This window comes from Malus domestica, chromosome 07 (genome assembly GCF_042453785.1).
Source record: "Malus domestica chromosome 07, GDT2T_hap1".
NCBI classification, from domain to species: Eukaryota; Viridiplantae; Streptophyta; class Magnoliopsida; order Rosales; family Rosaceae; genus Malus; species Malus domestica.
The window spans coordinates 6,104,976-6,123,117 of NC_091667.1; the positions used below are offsets into that span (position 1 = coordinate 6,104,976).

At 38.5% G+C, this 18,142-nt stretch overlaps 3 protein-coding genes across 3 annotated transcripts; 2 read left to right on the forward strand and 1 right to left on the reverse strand.

Annotated features, from left to right (window-relative positions):
• Positions 1 to 275: 275 nt before the first annotated feature.
• Positions 276 to 7,940, forward strand: LOC103410047 (probable aspartyl aminopeptidase). The gene is made up of 11 exons (XM_029105368.2): positions 276 to 527; positions 611 to 701; positions 1,155 to 1,290; positions 1,683 to 1,955; positions 3,249 to 3,396; positions 4,216 to 4,455; positions 5,079 to 5,211; positions 6,070 to 6,251; positions 6,802 to 6,914; positions 7,310 to 7,414; positions 7,610 to 7,940. Exons 1-11 carry the CDS (start codon positions 363 to 365, stop codon positions 7,611 to 7,613), a joined length of 1,590 nt encoding a protein of 529 aa, XP_028961201.2. The 5' UTR covers positions 276 to 362; the 3' UTR covers positions 7,614 to 7,940.
• Positions 7,941 to 8,848: 908 nt separating this feature from the next.
• Positions 8,849 to 11,565, forward strand: LOC103438797 (rRNA-processing protein fcf2-like). The gene is made up of 6 exons (XM_008377349.4): positions 8,849 to 9,268; positions 9,442 to 9,711; positions 9,839 to 9,899; positions 10,618 to 10,686; positions 10,782 to 10,897; positions 10,977 to 11,565. The coding sequence occupies exons 2-6, from the start codon at positions 9,482 to 9,484 to the stop codon at positions 11,083 to 11,085; spliced, it is 585 nt and encodes a 194-aa protein (XP_008375571.1). The 5' UTR covers positions 8,849 to 9,268; positions 9,442 to 9,481; the 3' UTR covers positions 11,086 to 11,565.
• A 160-nt stretch (positions 11,566 to 11,725) lies between these two features.
• LOC103438798 (uncharacterized) lies at positions 11,726 to 16,954 on the reverse strand. The gene is made up of 5 exons (XM_008377350.4): positions 16,346 to 16,954; positions 14,780 to 15,485; positions 13,788 to 14,157; positions 12,356 to 12,747; positions 11,726 to 12,123 (listed from the first exon to the last, which is right to left on the reverse strand). Exons 1-4 carry the CDS (start codon positions 16,590 to 16,592, stop codon positions 12,697 to 12,699), a joined length of 1,374 nt encoding a protein of 457 aa, XP_008375572.3. The 5' UTR covers positions 16,593 to 16,954; the 3' UTR covers positions 11,726 to 12,123; positions 12,356 to 12,696.
• Between the last annotated feature and the right edge of the window lie 1,188 nt (positions 16,955 to 18,142).

An 18,142-nucleotide genomic window follows, 5' to 3' on the forward strand; every position in this document is an offset into this window, starting at 1 on the left:
TCAAACAATAAGGATTAGTTATGAACTCGCACAACATCGAACTTTAACGATCAAATATTTATTTTTCAAATTGTATTTCATAAATTATTTTTATAAAACATTAGTCAGATCGATATTTTTATTTCAAAATATAAGGATTAGTTATGAACTCACACAACATTAAATTTTAACGAGTAAATGTTTATTTTTTAATTTGTATTTGATAAATTATTGTTATAAAATATTAGTCAGATAAAAAATATTTGAACCTTCAGAGTTTAGGAGTTTAATAATTGTTGGATAAATCGAATTAGAAAAGTTGCACACGCTCACTCACAGGGACTCGCAGTCGCAGAGAGTAGAATACCAGAAGAAGTTGAGAAATGGCAGCGATAACTCGATTGCAGCAAATGCAACTCCCCCACTCTCCTCTCACCCTCAAGCCTTCCGTACTTTTCCCCAACCCCAACCAGCTCCGCCGCTCACGTCCTCGCACTTTCTCCACCGGTCCTATCCTCTGCTCCTCCAACTCCCCTCATCTCCCTCAGGTTCTCTTCCTCTCTCCATAATTGATGCCTCTGACGTGCAATCTGTTTGTATTTGATTTTGTCTTGTGTGTGGTGTTGGTCAGAGCTCGGTTTCTGCGGCGGGAGCGAATACCTCAATCATTGGGGATCTGCTCGACTACCTCAACGAGTCTTGGACTCACTTTCATGCTACCGGTACTCACCACTCTATCATTTTATGTTGTTTTTGTGTGTGTGTGTGTGTATTTTCTGTTGAATTTGTTCGTAAGAATCCGTTTGGTTACTGGGAAAATCAGGGGAAGGAAGGGAAATAAATTGAACAATATGAACTCCGTGGCATTTTCATGTGCATCTGCTAGGATATGGATAATAAGAAAAACTGGTCTTTAGAATATGTTTTCGAGATTCAAAGCTTAGTTTGGTAATATTTCCTTTTGAATTCAAACAATCGCAATGCGCTCAAAAGCAAAGCAAATTCATCCACTTTGAGGCTAATCCCCGAGGGCTTATATATGACTTAACTTTAAATTGTTAACTTTGATCCAATTATGAGGCCAATGAATGCTTATATATGAAGAAAGAGGTGCTGAATTGGTTACATGTATGGTCTTAGTTTTGTTGTAATTTAGGATTTGGTCTTCTTTGCAGCTGAAGCGAAAAGACAACTAATTGCTGCTGGTTTTCATTTGCTGAGTGAGAATGATGAGTGGGACCTGAAGCCTGGTGGCCGCTACTTCTTTACACGGAATATGTCTTGTTTGGTTGCATTTGCTGTTGGAGAGAAGTGAGTGAAACAGATCTATCAGTTGAAAAATAGGATGTTGGATTTAGAATCACCAGCAACTATGCATTACTACTAACCTAATTGAATATGTGACTAGTTACAGTTGGGTGACATGGGTTTACAAATTGTGTAACCATTGTTATTGACTTCTGGATCTTTGTGTTGCCGTCATTTTCTTTTGACATAGATTTACTGTATATATTGAATTGTCTTTATAGTAATAAAATCTCTGTAATGCCTGTTATTTTGTTTTTTGCTTCGTATACAGCTCAAGTCATTCCTTCTTTTTATTTTTTTATTTTTTTTATTTTTTTATATTTTATTGTTAGGTTTGGTTTTGTAGTTCTACCGGATTGGCACTTGTTAATCAAAAGTTATTCTTAGTTTTTCAGGTATAGTGTTGGTAGTGGTTTCCATGCGATTGCTGCACACACAGACAGTCCGTGTCTAAAATTAAAGCCAAGATTTGCATCATCCAAGTCTGGTTATCAAATGATCAATGTGCAGACATACGGAGGTGGTCTCTGGCATACTTGGTTTGATAGAGACCTAAGTGTGGCAGGCAGGGTGATATTGAGAGGCAGCAAGGGCTCCTTTTTGCATAAGCTTGTCAAAGTGAAGCGACCTCTGTTACGAATACCGACACTGGCCATTCACCTTGACCGGTTAGAAAATGCTCCTGTAATGCGTAGTTCTTATGAGTTTTTATTTTTTAATTTTTAAAATTTTTTTATTTATTTTAAGCAAAAAGTACCTTTAATTGGTTTAATGAAAATGTTAGCACTGTATATGAACGATGAAGACCTTATTGATCGAGAATTGTAGATGCTAGAGTCCAGTTAGATTGAATTTAAAGGTGGAGTCAGTATAGGGTGCTCCACGAGATGGGTACAAAGTTAGCAGATTAATTGGACTGACTTGTCTGTTCAGAAAGGTTTAGTTTCTCTTAAGAAAAGTTAAGCTTTGCAATTGTTAATTTTGTTAAAATGTAATTTGGTAAACTGAATTTATATTTGTGTCTGAAAGGGGATTCTTTGATCAAGAGGAAGATAAGAAGAAAGGTTAACCTTGAAGGAAATGTGCTGTCTATGTATTTATTAGATTGAATGTATTAACTAGAGTGTGAGACAACATTCTGGAACAAAAGTTTTATGTTTTCATGCACAAAAGCTCATTGAATGTTGATAAAGGTTATTGATACATTAATAACACTGCTCTGTGAAAGACTATCTATGTTGGTTATCTTACTTTTTTGAAGTCTTAAGGATGTGGCACATTTGGCTTGTGACGATCTTGAAAGGTTTATTCATCTAACATTCAATAGTTTATTCTTCTAGTTTCAGTAAGCTAGATGTATTATCTATTACTTTAATTTGTTTAACTTAGCAATTGAATATATAATCTAAGTAAATGTCCCTATACTACTAAGATAGTAGATTTCCAGTTTCTGAGAGCATCTATGATTGCAAAGGAGGGTAAAAATCTTAGTATATATGATCCTTGAAAGATAAATATTTGAAGCTTATACTTATAACTGAAAGCTTCCATATGCTTTAAATTGAGATTTCAAGTTCACAGTTATGGCAGGGCTGCCCCTTAGCATTTAGGAGCACTCCAAAAAGTTATACCTGTTAATGAAGTCCTGCTTTTGTTAGTTATCAAATATTCACATATCATCTTGTTATAGTGAATGGCTATATAGGGCAGGCTTTTTAAGAGAATGCTATATGTAGATATACATTTGAACAAATAAATTTTTATTGGTTTAAGTTTTGAGGTGTGACAAGCTTGTACAATTTGACAATTGGTAGACAGTTCAACAGCTTAGTTTCTAAGAGTTATAGTGGAAGCTGCATCGTGGTTCATAACTATATAAGTAGTGTGTGACTTGTCTTAAGGCTTTTTAATAGGCCAGTTGTTGTGCAGATCATCTCATTGTTTTTCGTTTGCTTGTTTAGCACAGTAAACAAGGATGGATTTAAACCGAATATAGAGACTCAACTTATTCCTTTACTGGCATCCAAACTAGAAGAAGCATCTCTGGAGACAAAAGAGAAAAGTACCACAGCATCTTCAAAAGCTGATCATCATCCTTTGCTCATGCAGGTATTTGTTTGGTGTTCCACAATTAGTTGGTAAAGCTTCTAAAGTATCTTTGAAAAGTATAGGCTGGGATATTCTATCTATTAGTGTTTGCGGCTTGGGAATATGCGAGCTTGCCCTTTCCGTGTATCTTCTGTAATGTGACTATAATTGAAAAATGAAATTTTTTTTATTTATGTCAATGTAAAAGACTAGAAGCATATTGTTTCACAAAATTCACTTGTATATTCAATAAAATAATTAAAAGATAGAATTTGAAATGAGAAAAAGCGAGCAGTACTCCAATGCTTATGAGAATTGAATCATCAGTGCTTCTGCGGTTGCCTCTATCTTTTTTGGATATGAATGGTAGAGTATAGAGGTAAATTTGCAATGGGAAATTTGCTGGAAAATTACTATATTCATAGCAATGTCACTGGTGTTAGCAATGGGAATGCATTCTTATTTATCTGTTGTATGCAACTGTTAGAGGTAATAGACTTTCTTGTCATTTTAGGATAATACATTCAATCTTTATCACTCTCTAATCTCTGAGTAGATATCCTAATCAGCAAATACCGTGGCACTAAATAAAAGTGGTATTTATCTGTAAAGAAAATTAGAAGATGTGAAATTATTATGTTCGCTATAGTATGTGGGCATTCCCATATCAAATAACCAGATGATCCAGTTTCCATTTTTGACTTATACACAAGTGAATTCTGTTTCTATGTAACATTGTAACTTTTCAGGTTATCCATTTTTGTGATCACTGTTAAAGTAATGGTGCACTTGTCTTGGGTGTAAAACACTTTTTTATTGAATTACAGCTGTGGTTTTCAGGTTTTATCAGATGAGCTCAATTGTAACATAGACGACATAGTGAGTATTGAGTTGAATATTTGTGATACCCAACCGAGCTGCCTTGGAGGTGGAAACGATGAATTTATTTTTTCAGGAAGGTTGGATAATCTGGCCTCAAGTTACTGTGCGTTAAGGGCTCTCATTGATTCATGTGAATCACCTGGTGATATATCAAATGAACATGCTGTACGGATGGTTGCTTTATTTGACAATGAGGAGGTATTTCCTTCATCAGAAGTTCTTGCAGCATGAATTTTCCTTTATCCCGATCCCAGTATTTTTATTTGTTACGTTAAGTACTGAAGTTCTGCATTCATATGCTTCCAAGGATAGTTTTCGTGCCTCACATATTCTCCTTTTCCAAAACTAGATTTTCATTATCTAATATCCGTGACGATGTAAAATTACTTGAATGACTATATACACTATTAGTTATACCATGTGGAGTGGACCCTACAAAGGTGTCACACACACTGAGAGGTAGAGTCTGTTTCTTGTGATGCCCCTCAATGTCATTGATCACTTTAACTTTACTGTGTGGCTGATGTTTTCAACAACCTGTGATTCTCTGCAACATTCACGCCATCCTGAAAATTAAAATTCGTGCTTGCATGTGTGTGGCATGACCACACATTCTACGCTCTACAGAAAGAGAGTAATTACTTAATTACTTTCTGTTGTAGAGTTTCAACAATTGGATCATTTTATGCTGGTTCTTATTTCCACAAGGAACATCCCCTTCTTACTCATGTTGCATTTATAGTGATGGTAATCTTTCGTGTGCATTTTCTCTTGCCTTTTTGGCCAGTTCACAGATTCTATCTTCAACTCTTCTTGTTTAGGTTGGTTCAGGTTCAATTCAGGGGGCTGGTGCACCAACTATGTTTCAGGCTATGAGACGTATAATTAGTTGCTTAGCTGAGAAATATGTTGGTGAATGTGCTTTTGAGCGTGCAATTCGCCAATCATTTCTTGGTAAGTTTGAGTCACGCCTTTATGAGTTTTTTCTCACTGGACCTTTAATAATTCTCTCTCTCTCTCTCTTAAAAAAATTATCTTGAATTTTATTTTTCATTTAGCTCTAAAATGTCTATGGCCTGTGTAAGTTTATCTTACATTGCCGGTCCAAAGCCCGGATAAAGGAGGAGGGGGAGCGCGTCACGTAGTCGACAGCCGGCACTCCTAGGTTACGTCGAATCCTTATGAAAATGAATCCAGAACGAAGCGCAATGGCGTTCTAGGATTCATATAGCCGACCCCACTTAGTGGGAAAAGGCTTTGTTGTTGTTGTTGTAGCTCTAAAACGTCTATGCACATTCAAAAGACGAATGGAAAAATGTCTATGCCATAAAAAATTATCTTGCAATTCACTTTTCGTTTAGCTTTACATTTTGGTTTATGGATTCAAAACACGGAACGGGTTTGATATTCCATTCCTATATTTTGCAAGCACATTCTCGGGAATCTGATAACTGTTATGTGTGTACGCTTAAGGGGTACTTCCTGGTTACCATTTCCCACTGTTACCAAACACCTGAATGATAGCCTTTTTGTTCTCTTCGCCCAACATAGACATGGGAGTTGCAGTCCTAAGCAACCTACTATGCGAAGAAAATGAACTGTAAAGGGAATTACAAAGGGTAGGTAGGATTGTGGTTTAATATCCTGGGTGTGTGTTTTTTGATAAAGGGTTTAGGGTTTTGAATCACAGACTGTATTATAGCTAATTTTATTCGTGTGACCAGGATATAACTTCTTTTGTTCAATTTCTTTGTTCTTAGGTAATGTATAAACATAATCTCTAAATGTATATTTGGGATGCTTTCTTAATAGTGTCTGCAGACATGGCTCATGGAGTACACCCAAATTTCATGGACAAGCATGAAGAACACCATCGTCCTGAAATGCAAAAAGGTCTAGTTATCAAGCATAATGCAAACCAGCGCTATGCTACTAGTGGGGTCACATCTTTTATTTTCAAAGAAATTGGCAAAATCCATAACCTTCCGACTCAGGTATTTACTGTTGGACACCCAGTTTGATTAATCCATTTAACAATCTTGCATTAAATAAGTCATTAAGTAGGAATCCCATGCTTTAAATAAGTTGAGTAGAGTAGGTGCCCCTTTCTTTGGAAACTGACCTTATGTTCTGTGCTATTCATGCATTATACTAACATCTTCATGAAGAGAAATTTATCTCTTTTCATTTGCTAAGGATCGAAACAAGATTACTTTCTGAATGTTTATATATTGCTCACTTGTTACATAAAAAAAGTGAAATCCAAGCCACAAAGAAACTCCGAAGTTAGTAATTTGTGTTAAAAAAATAAGGATTTTCTTCCCTGTTTAATTTAATGTCTCCTTTATGAGATAGCATCATAGATCAGATATATCACTCTAAAGATAAATCAGTCCTATTTTGGAATTCAATTTAAAGCATATTGTCATGAGATAAAATTGATCTCACATGTCTCATTGATTATCTTTGACATTCTTTACCTCAGAATCTCAGATAACAATAACTTAGCTCATAGCTTTTACTTGCTCTATTATTTCTCTTAAGGAATTTGTGGTGAGAAACGATATGGGATGTGGATCTACCATAGGTCCCATACTAGCTTCAGGGGCTGGCATTCGTACCGTCGATTGTGGCATTCCTCAGCTTTCTATGCACAGGTATCGTGTTGCACATCAACATAAATCTCAAAATTTTGATGCCAACTGATATTTTTAATTATGAAGATCATATTTTCATAATTGATCTCACTCCCGAGCTTCATTTATTTCATATTTTCATGTCGTGGCATATCTTTTGACGACTCTAGTAAAGTGAGCCTCTCTCTAACCGTCTAACGAAAAAAATGCAGCTACTAGTAAAGTGAAATAATATGTTTCATTAACTATCTTAATAGTGCTTAAATTATTAAGCATTTTGATAATATAACTGATAGTTTTCAATAAAAGAGAGGCTAATATTGTACGTTTACGTATTAGCACTCCTTTATAGGTTGAAATATAATGTGCCATGAGATATCACTGTTGGTTTTGTTTATTTTCATCTCTAACTGCAGTGTGAGAGAGATTTGCGGGAAGGAAGATATCGATATTGCATACAAATACTTCAAGGCATTCTACCAAACTTTCTCAAGCATAGACAGGAAGCTGGATGTAGATTCGTAAGTCGCCTTTTATTACTCTGTTGTATTTATCATTCTATTTTCTGTTTGTGCGTGGGCTGAGACAGACAGAGCTTGAATAAATTCCTTCGTTTGAAAAGTTTACTTTTCATCACATAATTTTCAATCCAAAAGCAAAATTTGTTCGAGATGGGCTAGGTAACAAGAACTTCTTTCTTCTTTTTTTGGGGAAAGGTAACAAGAACTGCAACAGTTGGAGGGGGGATTATTTCTGCTAGGCAAATGTGTGCCTGGCTAACCCTTTTTGCAACTGATGGATCCGCGGAAGCAGAACGAACATCAACATCGGAATTCGGGCTTGGTTTTGAGTTGCCTCCAGAGAGTTTCTGCTTGAGCTCCAAACAAAGCCTGACTCTCTTTGTTGGATTATGACAGTTTTGCAAGTACACGTGCAAGTTGAGCTTCTCCATACCGATTTGCTCCCGTTGTCCCCGAAACAATGAAACAGATTGTTAATGCCAAGTATTTATGATAGGCAAATGACACTCTACTTTTCGGTTTCTCATTTGCTCTGGGAGTATACGAAATAACGTCCTGAATGAGCTGCGTATCTTGAACTGGAAACCGAAACTGAAACCAATTTCGAACCATTGTGTTTTTCCGGTTCTAAACTGAATCGGCACTCTCCTAACGGAACGGGATGGTTCCTATTGTAGCGTCCCCAAGAAAGAGTCGTTCATCCACCCAAAAAAGTGCTGCATTTTAACAGGGCATTGTTTTTCTTGTCTCATAAGTTTGGGTAATAGTAATTTTAAATCGTCATTCGAAATCAGCTACTGTTTCATCCTCCATGACCAATTTTCATAAAACTCTACCATCCGTAATCTGGTGTAACCAAATTCATGCATATTATTAACGCGTGTATAACACAAGTAAACCAACGAGAATTTGAGGGTCACATCTCTTCCGACTGCTTCTTGGTTGTCACAACCAACATTCTTGTAAATTCATATAATTCATAGAGAGCTATCTTTGGATGCGACGTTATGGCACACCAATGCAACTCAGACGGCGTCTAAGTTCTAAATCCTAGCTTTCACAATACCATGCATAGATTGCGGACAATTTCATACCAGAGTCCCTCCTAGCCCTAGGCGTGAAAAAAAAAAAAAGGGAAAACCCCAAACCGTCCCTATCCAGTCCCAAAACCGAACCGAAAATTGCCCGCCCTGAAATCGAACTGATCCCGAAAGTTTCATTTTGGGATTCAGGCTCCTCTATGTAATTGGTTGGGAATCCCAAATCGAACCAAATATCAACATATTTTGTTGTCCATAGGGAATTAGGCTTGTTTTTTTAGTAAGCTATCAGGTTTGCTATGACTTTTTATTATCGTCCAACCGTTACAGACGCATTTTCTTCTGTACAATATAAAATGATTGAAGCTAATTTTGGTTGGTTAATCCGATCAATTCATTGATGGTCGCGTCTGATTAGCTCGTTGGTAAGGAAATAGCTTACTAAGGCGATGATCAGTAGCTGGTTCGAGAGGATGATCAGCCACACTGGGGCCGAGACACGACCTAGACTCCTACGAGAAACAGCAGTGGGGAATGTATAATTTATAATTTATAATTTAAGAATTACTTGAACCGTTGGATTGGTTAAGATTTAATCACAACCGTCCATCGTAAATTAGCTCTATCCCATCTCTCTCATTCATTCTCGATATCTCCAACACTCCAACCCTGTCATCTCTCTTGAATCCGCGGCGCCGCTCCTCCGTCCACCTTCTCCGACGCGACTCCAACCAGCCACAAGCAAGCCACACACACAGACAAGCACACGCACCCTGCTAGGCCTCTTCTTCGACTTTCGAGTCCCAAAATCCAGGTAAGGTTTTCTGATTTAGGGCGGCCTTCACTTTTCGGTATGGGTTTTTTGGTTCTTTTCGTTTGCAGTCAATAAATGGACGTTAGTTTCTGGGTATCTTCATCTCTTCTCTGATTTTTTAAAGGAATTAAAACTGCTTTATGCTTATCAGCTCATGCATGTAATTTCCATAGGTGCTCTTTCGAGTTTCGGTTCCATAAATTGAGTTCTAGAATGGCGAAAAGCAAGGCGGCGATTGGGCTCTCATGGGAGCCAAAGTTGCCGGCTTTTTCATCGGCCTCCAAAAATCGAGATGGGTCTGGCTCCAAACCTCGCCCCGAAGCTAATCCGCTTTGGAAACCCAGCACGCAGCTTGTAGATGGCCTCTTCGTTCCGCCGAATGACCCGGTAAAGCGGAACAAATTGGCCAAGAAGCAGATCAAAGACACTGCTGGAACAAGCTGGTATGTTATCAGCTCAATTCACTCTGTTTCCTTTTAGTCTTGGGATTTGTTAGATTCCCCTATATAATTTGCCGGCGATTGAAATTCATATTCTTTTCGGTGTTTCGTAACGTGTTTTCTGATTTAGGTTTGACATGCCTGCACCAACCATGACCCCGGAGTTGCAGAAAGATCTCCAATTACTCAAGGTATGGTAACTTATGTTGTGTTTCTGTTATTTGTTTTCATTGGCACATTGTTGTAGTCATGTGCATTCCATGTTTTCTCGATTTTGCGCTTGCCTCGGTACTTATTTTACTCATAGTGATCTGTGTTTTTAGAAGTTTTTGTGGTTATAGTTGTAGTTACCATGTCATTGCATCAACCTTGGAAGTAATAAACATGGGACAGTCTTTCAACCTGAATCTCTAGCATCGAGAATGTAACAAAAGCCAAACTAACTTGGAAGTTTGCATTTGACGGTACACTTACTTTGGTATGATTCCAAGTGCTTGTCAAATTGGTTTTAACGAGAAGAACCATCTAATTGCTAGCACATTCTGTAGTGAGTGGTGTTTTTCTTGTCCATCCGCAGACCATATGTTCATTGAAACATTAAACGAGATGGTATTTCTTTGGAATCTGGAACCCCTTCCAACGTTCAGTTATTTTTCATATTTCCATGATTCCTGTATCATTCAGATCATTTCCGTTCTAAAGCATATCAATTGACATTTATTTGAACCTAGTGGGATATATGCCTGCTCATGCACCATTTTACCGGCTTATTGATTTCGGGTTTATCCATTTGCAAGGATTACTATAATTATAACTTGTGCGTTTTACTGTTTCGTTTATTTTTTGGTCTGATGCTTTTGTTGTTGTTAAAAGGAAGTATAGTTGGCTCATTCAATTTTCTAACTGCAGTTAAGGAATGTTATGGATCCAAAGAGACATTACAAAAAGGGGGATGCACAACCGAACAAGTATTTCCAGGTTAGAATACGGTATCACAATAACGTTACAAGAAGCCGTTCATGGGATGTATTAGTATATTTGACGAGATTATCTGCCTTGTGGCTGTTTATCAGGTAGGGACAGTGATAGAGTCCCCATTAGATTTCTTCTCAAGCAGACTTACAAAGAAGGAAAGGAAGGTGTCCCTTGCAGAGGAAGTGCTTTCTGATCGTAACCTTGGCAACTACAGGTAATAAGATAGCCAGAGGTTTCTTTCACGAGTTTTATTACCATGATGCTGTTGCTTATTTCATTGATCCACCATACAGAAAGCGGAAGGTTCGTGAGATAGAAGAGAAAAACCGGCCGGGTGGAAATGAAAAATGGAAGATAAAGGGGAAAGGGTCGTATCAGCGTGCAAAGCAAAGAAGGCATTGATATATCTTACCTTGGCCAAGTTTTTGAAACTCCGCAGAGTTATTGATTTCACAATCAAAGAAAGATTTTGATCATGTCTACTTTATTTAGTGAGAGTTTCTTGACAGCTTCTGTTACTGCTTGCCTCTGCTAAGAACCCAGATCCCCAAAAACCTAGTCTAAAGATCAAATGATCCGGCCGTTAAAATTTGATCAAACAGTTACAATTATTATAACTTTTGGAAAGATTTCTTGTTTGTAACCATTGGATTAAATTTTAACGGTCCAGATCATTTGATCCTTGGGCTCAGTTTTTGGGGATCCAGAAAAGATCCGAATTCCTCTGCTAGGTGTTGGCATGTGGTATCTGGATCTGATTTCTGTGCTTGCGGGCAGCGATATTTCACACCTTTTTAGCTTTACATACCATGTTTTATTGATGACTGTCGAATTGAATAAATCAAATTGGAACAATAACTAGCAGTCCATGAAACGTTAAAAGGGCTGTGTTTATTATTTTTCTTTATATTTCCTCCTTGACCTGGTGAGTGTGAGGCAAGACTACTACGTAGAAGATCCAGGACTGCCAACTTTTATTAGAAAAAAAAATTGACAGCAATTTATCCACTTAACAAAAAACTTGTCAATATGGCACTTATAATTGTAACGTACCCAGAATTAATTTCAGAATTCAACTGAAACTAGATCGCACCATGGCAATGGCTCCTCAGAATCTCCCAAGCGAGACAGATGCAGATACGCATCGGGTTTGTTTTATAATTACTACAACAGATATTATGAATTTAAATAAACCGTATTAAAAGAAATAACTACAGACCAAAGTGTCGTATGATACGTAACATGATGCAGAATACTTTATATTTTCAACTTTGAAATCTTTTCGTCAGAAGAACCTGGATGCAGATCAAACCTCCCAAAGGCATACAAATAGTTCCAAAGAATCCTCCTATGCAGACCCCCTCTGGCTCTTTTCAGTGCTTCAAGACATCAAAGAAACACATATCGATGCTGCTTACTCTCTAAACAAGTAACCAAAGCCTGCATAACAAAATCCAAAACAATTTGGTTAAGCTTTAATATCGACATATATACAAATGAGGCGATCCAAGTATAGCTTGAGTTGAAAACTGGAAAAATTAACAGCCAATTTGCTAGATCAGATGTATCCCATCCACTTTCACCAACGGTGCGCCACCACATCTTATACCAGCCAGTGCACAAGTCTCATTCACAGTGCGTGTGTGTATGTGATAGTGTCCGGAGAGCATACCTTCATCCAAGCAGAGACATACTTTCTCAGCTCTGTTCAGATTCTTCTAAATCGTCTTCGTCATCATAGGGTCACAAAGCTCTCTCGAGAGCTTATTTAGATATAATTTCCAAACCCATGGAGCTTCTTCATCATTCATCACAGATGGAAGAAGCTTCCGTTGGAACCAAGGAAGAGGAGAACAGATGATGTCTGTGTCCATAGAAATGATCCATCCACTCAAGCCCACCTTGGTTCCCTATGCCTGCACTCCTGCCAACTGAAACACGTGCGACTCTCACAGCCCATTATACTTCATGCTCGACTACAAGCAGGCAGGGTGCAGGCACAGCCCCTGCCCCTCACCAGGGCCGGGCTAACCCAAAACTTGCATCAGGTTGCTGTTGATGAGACTGTAAAAAGAAAAACATAAATAAATAAAACACAAGCACCATATTCCAAGCAGTCAAAACAAGTGAAACCTATTACTTGAGAAACCTTAAGCAACACACCACAGCCCTTTTTTTTTTTTTTTTCAAATAAAAATGCACAACGAAAATTGCAATTTAGAAAGCAGACTTATGATTCTACTTTAGATGACATTTCCCAGAGTTTAGCAGGAGGAGAAAAATTAAAGAAAATGAAGAAACTTTCTAGTAATAAAACAACAAACTTTTACGTAAGAAGACAGATTTTTGTTCATTCATATAGCTGCCATAAATTTTACAATTATTTATTTTTTAGCCACTTATATCTATGAACAAATTTTTTTTAAGCCCCATATTGGAGCAAAAAATAAACAGAACTTGATTTTTTTTTTTGGGACTTATTACTAGTTCATCCAAAAACAGCTGAAAAACAAATAACGACAAGTAGAGGTAATTAAAAACCGTTCTTTCTTTTGGTATACAGGGATTTCTACTTCTAAAAAAGGGATAGTAGCGGCTAATGCTACACAAGAAGGTGGTACTAAAAATCATATTAAGGGGTGAAGTTCATGGAAAATAAGATTACAAAAAATCCATCAAACAGAAAAGTGATACATGGGAGAGTACCCATTACATTTGCCAACAGTAGACATAAATAATGATTTGGATCACCAATGACGCAGCACAAAATTATTTCAGTGGGACCCATCTGTATTTAGTTAATAAATAATGAGTTGTGTTGTAATTACTGTGAAGTAGATTAGGTCAGGTGGAGATTTATGAATGCAAGATGCAAGAGAGCCAACCAAAATATAATATAATGAGAAGGATTCTGTTCAGTGCCCTCAAACCAGAAGTGTTCTAATGCAGTAGCAAATTAATAGGGAGTACCTCAAACCACATTTGAAAAGAGGGGAAATAAAAAGATTGATTTTCTTTTTCCTTCAAAAGAAGTACCTCTTCAACAAGAAGTTGACAAGACTACTTAATTGACTTTAGAGAAGACAGCTGTTGAATTGCCATACCTGTGAAAAAGGTTGGTGAACATGTTCATGAGGATGGACAAAGGGCATTCCAGGGCGCTGACAAGGATACTGGGATGAATGCAGATAAATGCCAGATGTTGATCGTGCACCAACATGATTCGGATTAAATGGTGTGATTATGGTCTCCGGATGACCATACCCAATTCCAGCAGGGGGCGACGGTGGAACCCAAGGCCCAGGTAGGTGTTGTGGAAGAGGACAAGCCTGATGTTCAGTAGAAATCTGAGGCCTGTGTGCAGAACCAAGTTGAGGAAATTCGGTGTTGTAGTTCAATGCAGGTGTATACATAGGCTGGATGGCATATGGACCACCATTGAATCCAAACCCAGGATCAAATCTTTGCATGTACCTGCAAAATATTTTATCATAGACTTTGGTTAGCTATAAAATAGAAAAGACCAAACAAACTGGGAGCTAATAACGTGTTCTCAAGAACAATTTTCTGGCCAGGGTTACATGGAAATTAAGGGGACTACAACATTACACCTTTAAGTTCTTACTTTGTTGGATTCTATCAACTTGCAGCATTCATTAAGGATTAGTTGGATTTAAGAATTAACATAGCAGGTAAAGTACGAGAAGGCAGATGCTTAAGATTTTGAGCCATGTAATGACCAGATCATCCAAAAATATCACGGTCACAATAAAGGACAGGCTTCAATACTGACAACAATAGCAACGCTGATAAGAACCATATTTTGCATGGATAGATAAGACTATATTTTCTTTTGTTTGTTTAAGAAAAAAAACAGAAAGGGAAGAGTAGCTTAAGCAAATAGAAAACCATGACCATAAAAACAATTATGAGATGAGATTTTGCCTCCGAACACAAAAAGATGATGGTCCTCACGTGAATGAAAGGACAGGCTTCAATACTGAAGACAGTAACTATTTTGGTAAGGAACAATTGATTACCAAACAAATAATCAGAGAGAAGAATAAATGGTCACTACAGAAATTGTATACCATACCTGTCATAGCTCCTGTCATAATCAGGGTCCTTACGGTCAATCTCACGATCCCTAAATATAGCTACCCTATTATTTGGTTTGTACCTCCCAATTGGCTCCTTCTCTGGCCTAATTCTAGCTGTTCTATTGCTACTTGTTGAAGTCTCGATTAAACCCCTACCAGAGTGCAACTCAGAAACATTTGACATATCTTCCACCTTTGGCATCACCAAGGGTACATGTTGTGGAGTATCCAGCAGCTTTGGTTCACTTTCTGATTTCCCACTTGAACTGCCACTCGTATTAATACTAGAGTTAAATATTCGTGCACGAGCCCTGTTATACTCCTCTTTCCGTTCTTCCACACTTTTAGCACTGTTTGCCTTTAATGAATTTGAGTCTACACTGTTTCCACCCTGTGACCATTTCTGTGGCCTCTGTTTTATTGCAACCTTAGTAACACCGCTGTCTTCCGACGGTAAATTAAGAGGGATGTCTGCAAGGCGAATCAAAGGGAGTCGACACTCAGGAGTTTTGCGGACAATAATTCTGGAACCAGAGCCATCAGGTAAATTATCATCTAATAAAACCATTGACTGAAGCGAATAATGTTGAGCCACACGATGTGCAGCCAAGCGTAAATAAGAAGTGGGCAACTGCTGAAACTCTAGTTGCTGCTGAAGAGGATCACGGATAAACTTCTCCACATCTTGCTCCATTCGTAAAACTGTACAAGAAGATATCTATGAATAGGGTTTACTCTAGTTAATCCAAACAAGACAGCACATTCTGACAGCATCTAAACAAACATATTACAATAATTATAATAAAATGGCCATGACAATGATAAAAGATTCCAAGAAAACAAGGTTTAATTCGAGTTCATTCGCCAACATCATTGAGAAGTTAATATAGGAAGTTTAGCAAACTTCCCTCTTCTTAGTTTTACGGAATTGACTCACTTAATTCTCTTACAACAAAAAAACCATTCTTCTCATCGCAAACAAAATTTGTGTCAAACATTCCAATTTGATTAGGTTCGGGATCAGCAAGGTTGGATAAGGTAGAACTGGTAATCACTCTTTCACTTTCAAATACTACTAAACCCTTTTAGAAACTAAAACTAGCTAAATGAAGGAAGTCCTCAGGCTGTTTCGATGTGAATATGGACTAAAAGATAAAATAAAATGGAAAAGCATTTCATGTGTTAGAAGACATATTACAACATGTCAACTTCATCTCTATAGCTTTCCAACAAAGTACAAAGGAAGATCAAAACCATAGCAGCTAAAATTATGTGAATTGAAGTGTTCGGCCAGTGGCTTATGACTTTTTCTTATGCCTTCCTTTCTGTTATTCATACAGGCACTTCTAAAGAAAACCCTAACTGCGACAAGAATGGCACGGGCAGAAAATGCAAGCAAATGTGGAACAGGCAGTAAGATGCATACAACCCACACAAGATTGCGAAACGAAAACTATAACAAAATTAGCCATAAAAAACCCCATTCAGCTTCAATTTCGTGTCGAGTTTTTCTAAGAAGCAAAAACATGAACTTGACTTATAGGGATGTACGCAAAGCTTACTTGATAGGCGCTCCCGAGGGTTTTGCAAGGCCTCGCGAAGGAACTGGTCGACCTGATTGACGGCATCCTCGGAAAACTTATCAGAAGCGTCAGAAGAAGAGGAAACCAAAGGCGGGACGTCGCTGAGGCTTTGGGGGGGCTTGGAATCCTTGTTGGAGGAAAGCATCAGGCGGTTCAAGGCGTCGTCCAAACCGGCGACCTCCCATGACTCCGGGGCTCCGAGATCCTCCGCCACAGAGCCCTCCATGGCCTATCGATCGCAACCTCTCTCTCTCTATCCCTCTCTGGGTATGTAAAATACGCGCAATCGAAAGGGGAAAGGGGAAAGAAAATCGAGGCTAGGGTTTGAGGAAGGGTGGCGAACAATTCATGGAAGGACGTGTGTGTCCTCCGAGACTGAGATTGAAACCCCAACGAGATTTTGGGGTTTGGATTTCATGTCAGATTGATTGGGGCTTTTTCTTTAGGGTTTCGGAACGAGAATTGGGAGAGAGAGAGAGAGAGAGAGACAACGAATGGAATTGCAGGGAAAGGGAGATAGGGTGACGATGGATTGTGTGTTTTTGCGGGTGGGTGCGTGGGATTTTCTTTCGCACGTCACACGTGCCTCTTTGTTTTGTTTATTTTTTTTCATAAACTCCTTTGAGTAACTTTAACGAAAAGTATTATTCACTTTAATGAAAAATTACATTTTTACACTAAAAAATTAATCCTAATACTATTTATTTTACCTTTTATATTTTTCTTATCGTTAAAACTCAAAGTTTTCAAGTACTTTTCATTAATTTTTCTTTTGAATAATGTGTGTGAACGCTGGATGGGTTTCAAAATCGAAAAAAAAATCAAACTGAATTCGAAAAAATTTAAAGAAAATTGAACCGAGCAGAACCGAATAATAATTTTGATTTTGGCTTTCAGTTTTGATAAAAACCGAATAGAATCGAACCCAACATCTAGGGTGCGTTTGGTACGCAGACGGAACGGAACGGGACGGGACGGGACGGGACGAAACGGAACGAAACGGAGGTTCGTGTTATGTTTGGTACGCGTAGGATGGAACGGTTTGGATTTCGTGTTAAATGACTAACTTAGCCTTGTTTGTACAATTGCTGAGTGCGAGTATGAACTCAAACAATCAGACCCCAGTTTTCGTTTTCCTTCGTTTTCTCGGCAACCAATCCAGTTTCAGATCTCGTCACCAGCAAACCCTCCAATCAATTTCAGATCTCGTCACCAGCAAACAATTACAAGAAGAAAAAAAACAGAAAAATCCCAAAATCAAACACAGAAAAATCCCAAAATCAAACACAGAAAAATCCCAAAATCAAACACAGAAAAATCCCAAAATTCATTTCAATCAATTTCTGCAGCTTCGTCATCGTCCTCCCTGCAGCGTCGTCATCGTCTTCCCTACAGCGTCGTCATCGTCTTCCCTGCAGCGTCGTCATCATCCTCCGTGCAGCGTCGTCGTCGTCGTCGGCCTGCAGCGTCGTCATCGTCTTCCCTGCAGCGTCGTCATCATCCTCCGTGCAGCGTCGTCGTCGTCGTCGGCCTGGCTATGGTGACGGCGCCGGAAAAGAAGAGGGGTTGCTGGTGACGGCTCCATGGTGACGGCGCCGGAGAAGAAGAGGGTTTGCTGGTGACGGTGGTGACGACGCCGGAGAAGAAGAGGGGTTTGCTGGTGACGGTGGTGACGTCGTCGTCGTCGGATGGGTTTGCTGGGATTGGGTTACTGGGTTTGTGGTGGATGAAGAGGGAGGTTACGGGAAAGAAGGGATTGGGTTACTGGGTTTGTGG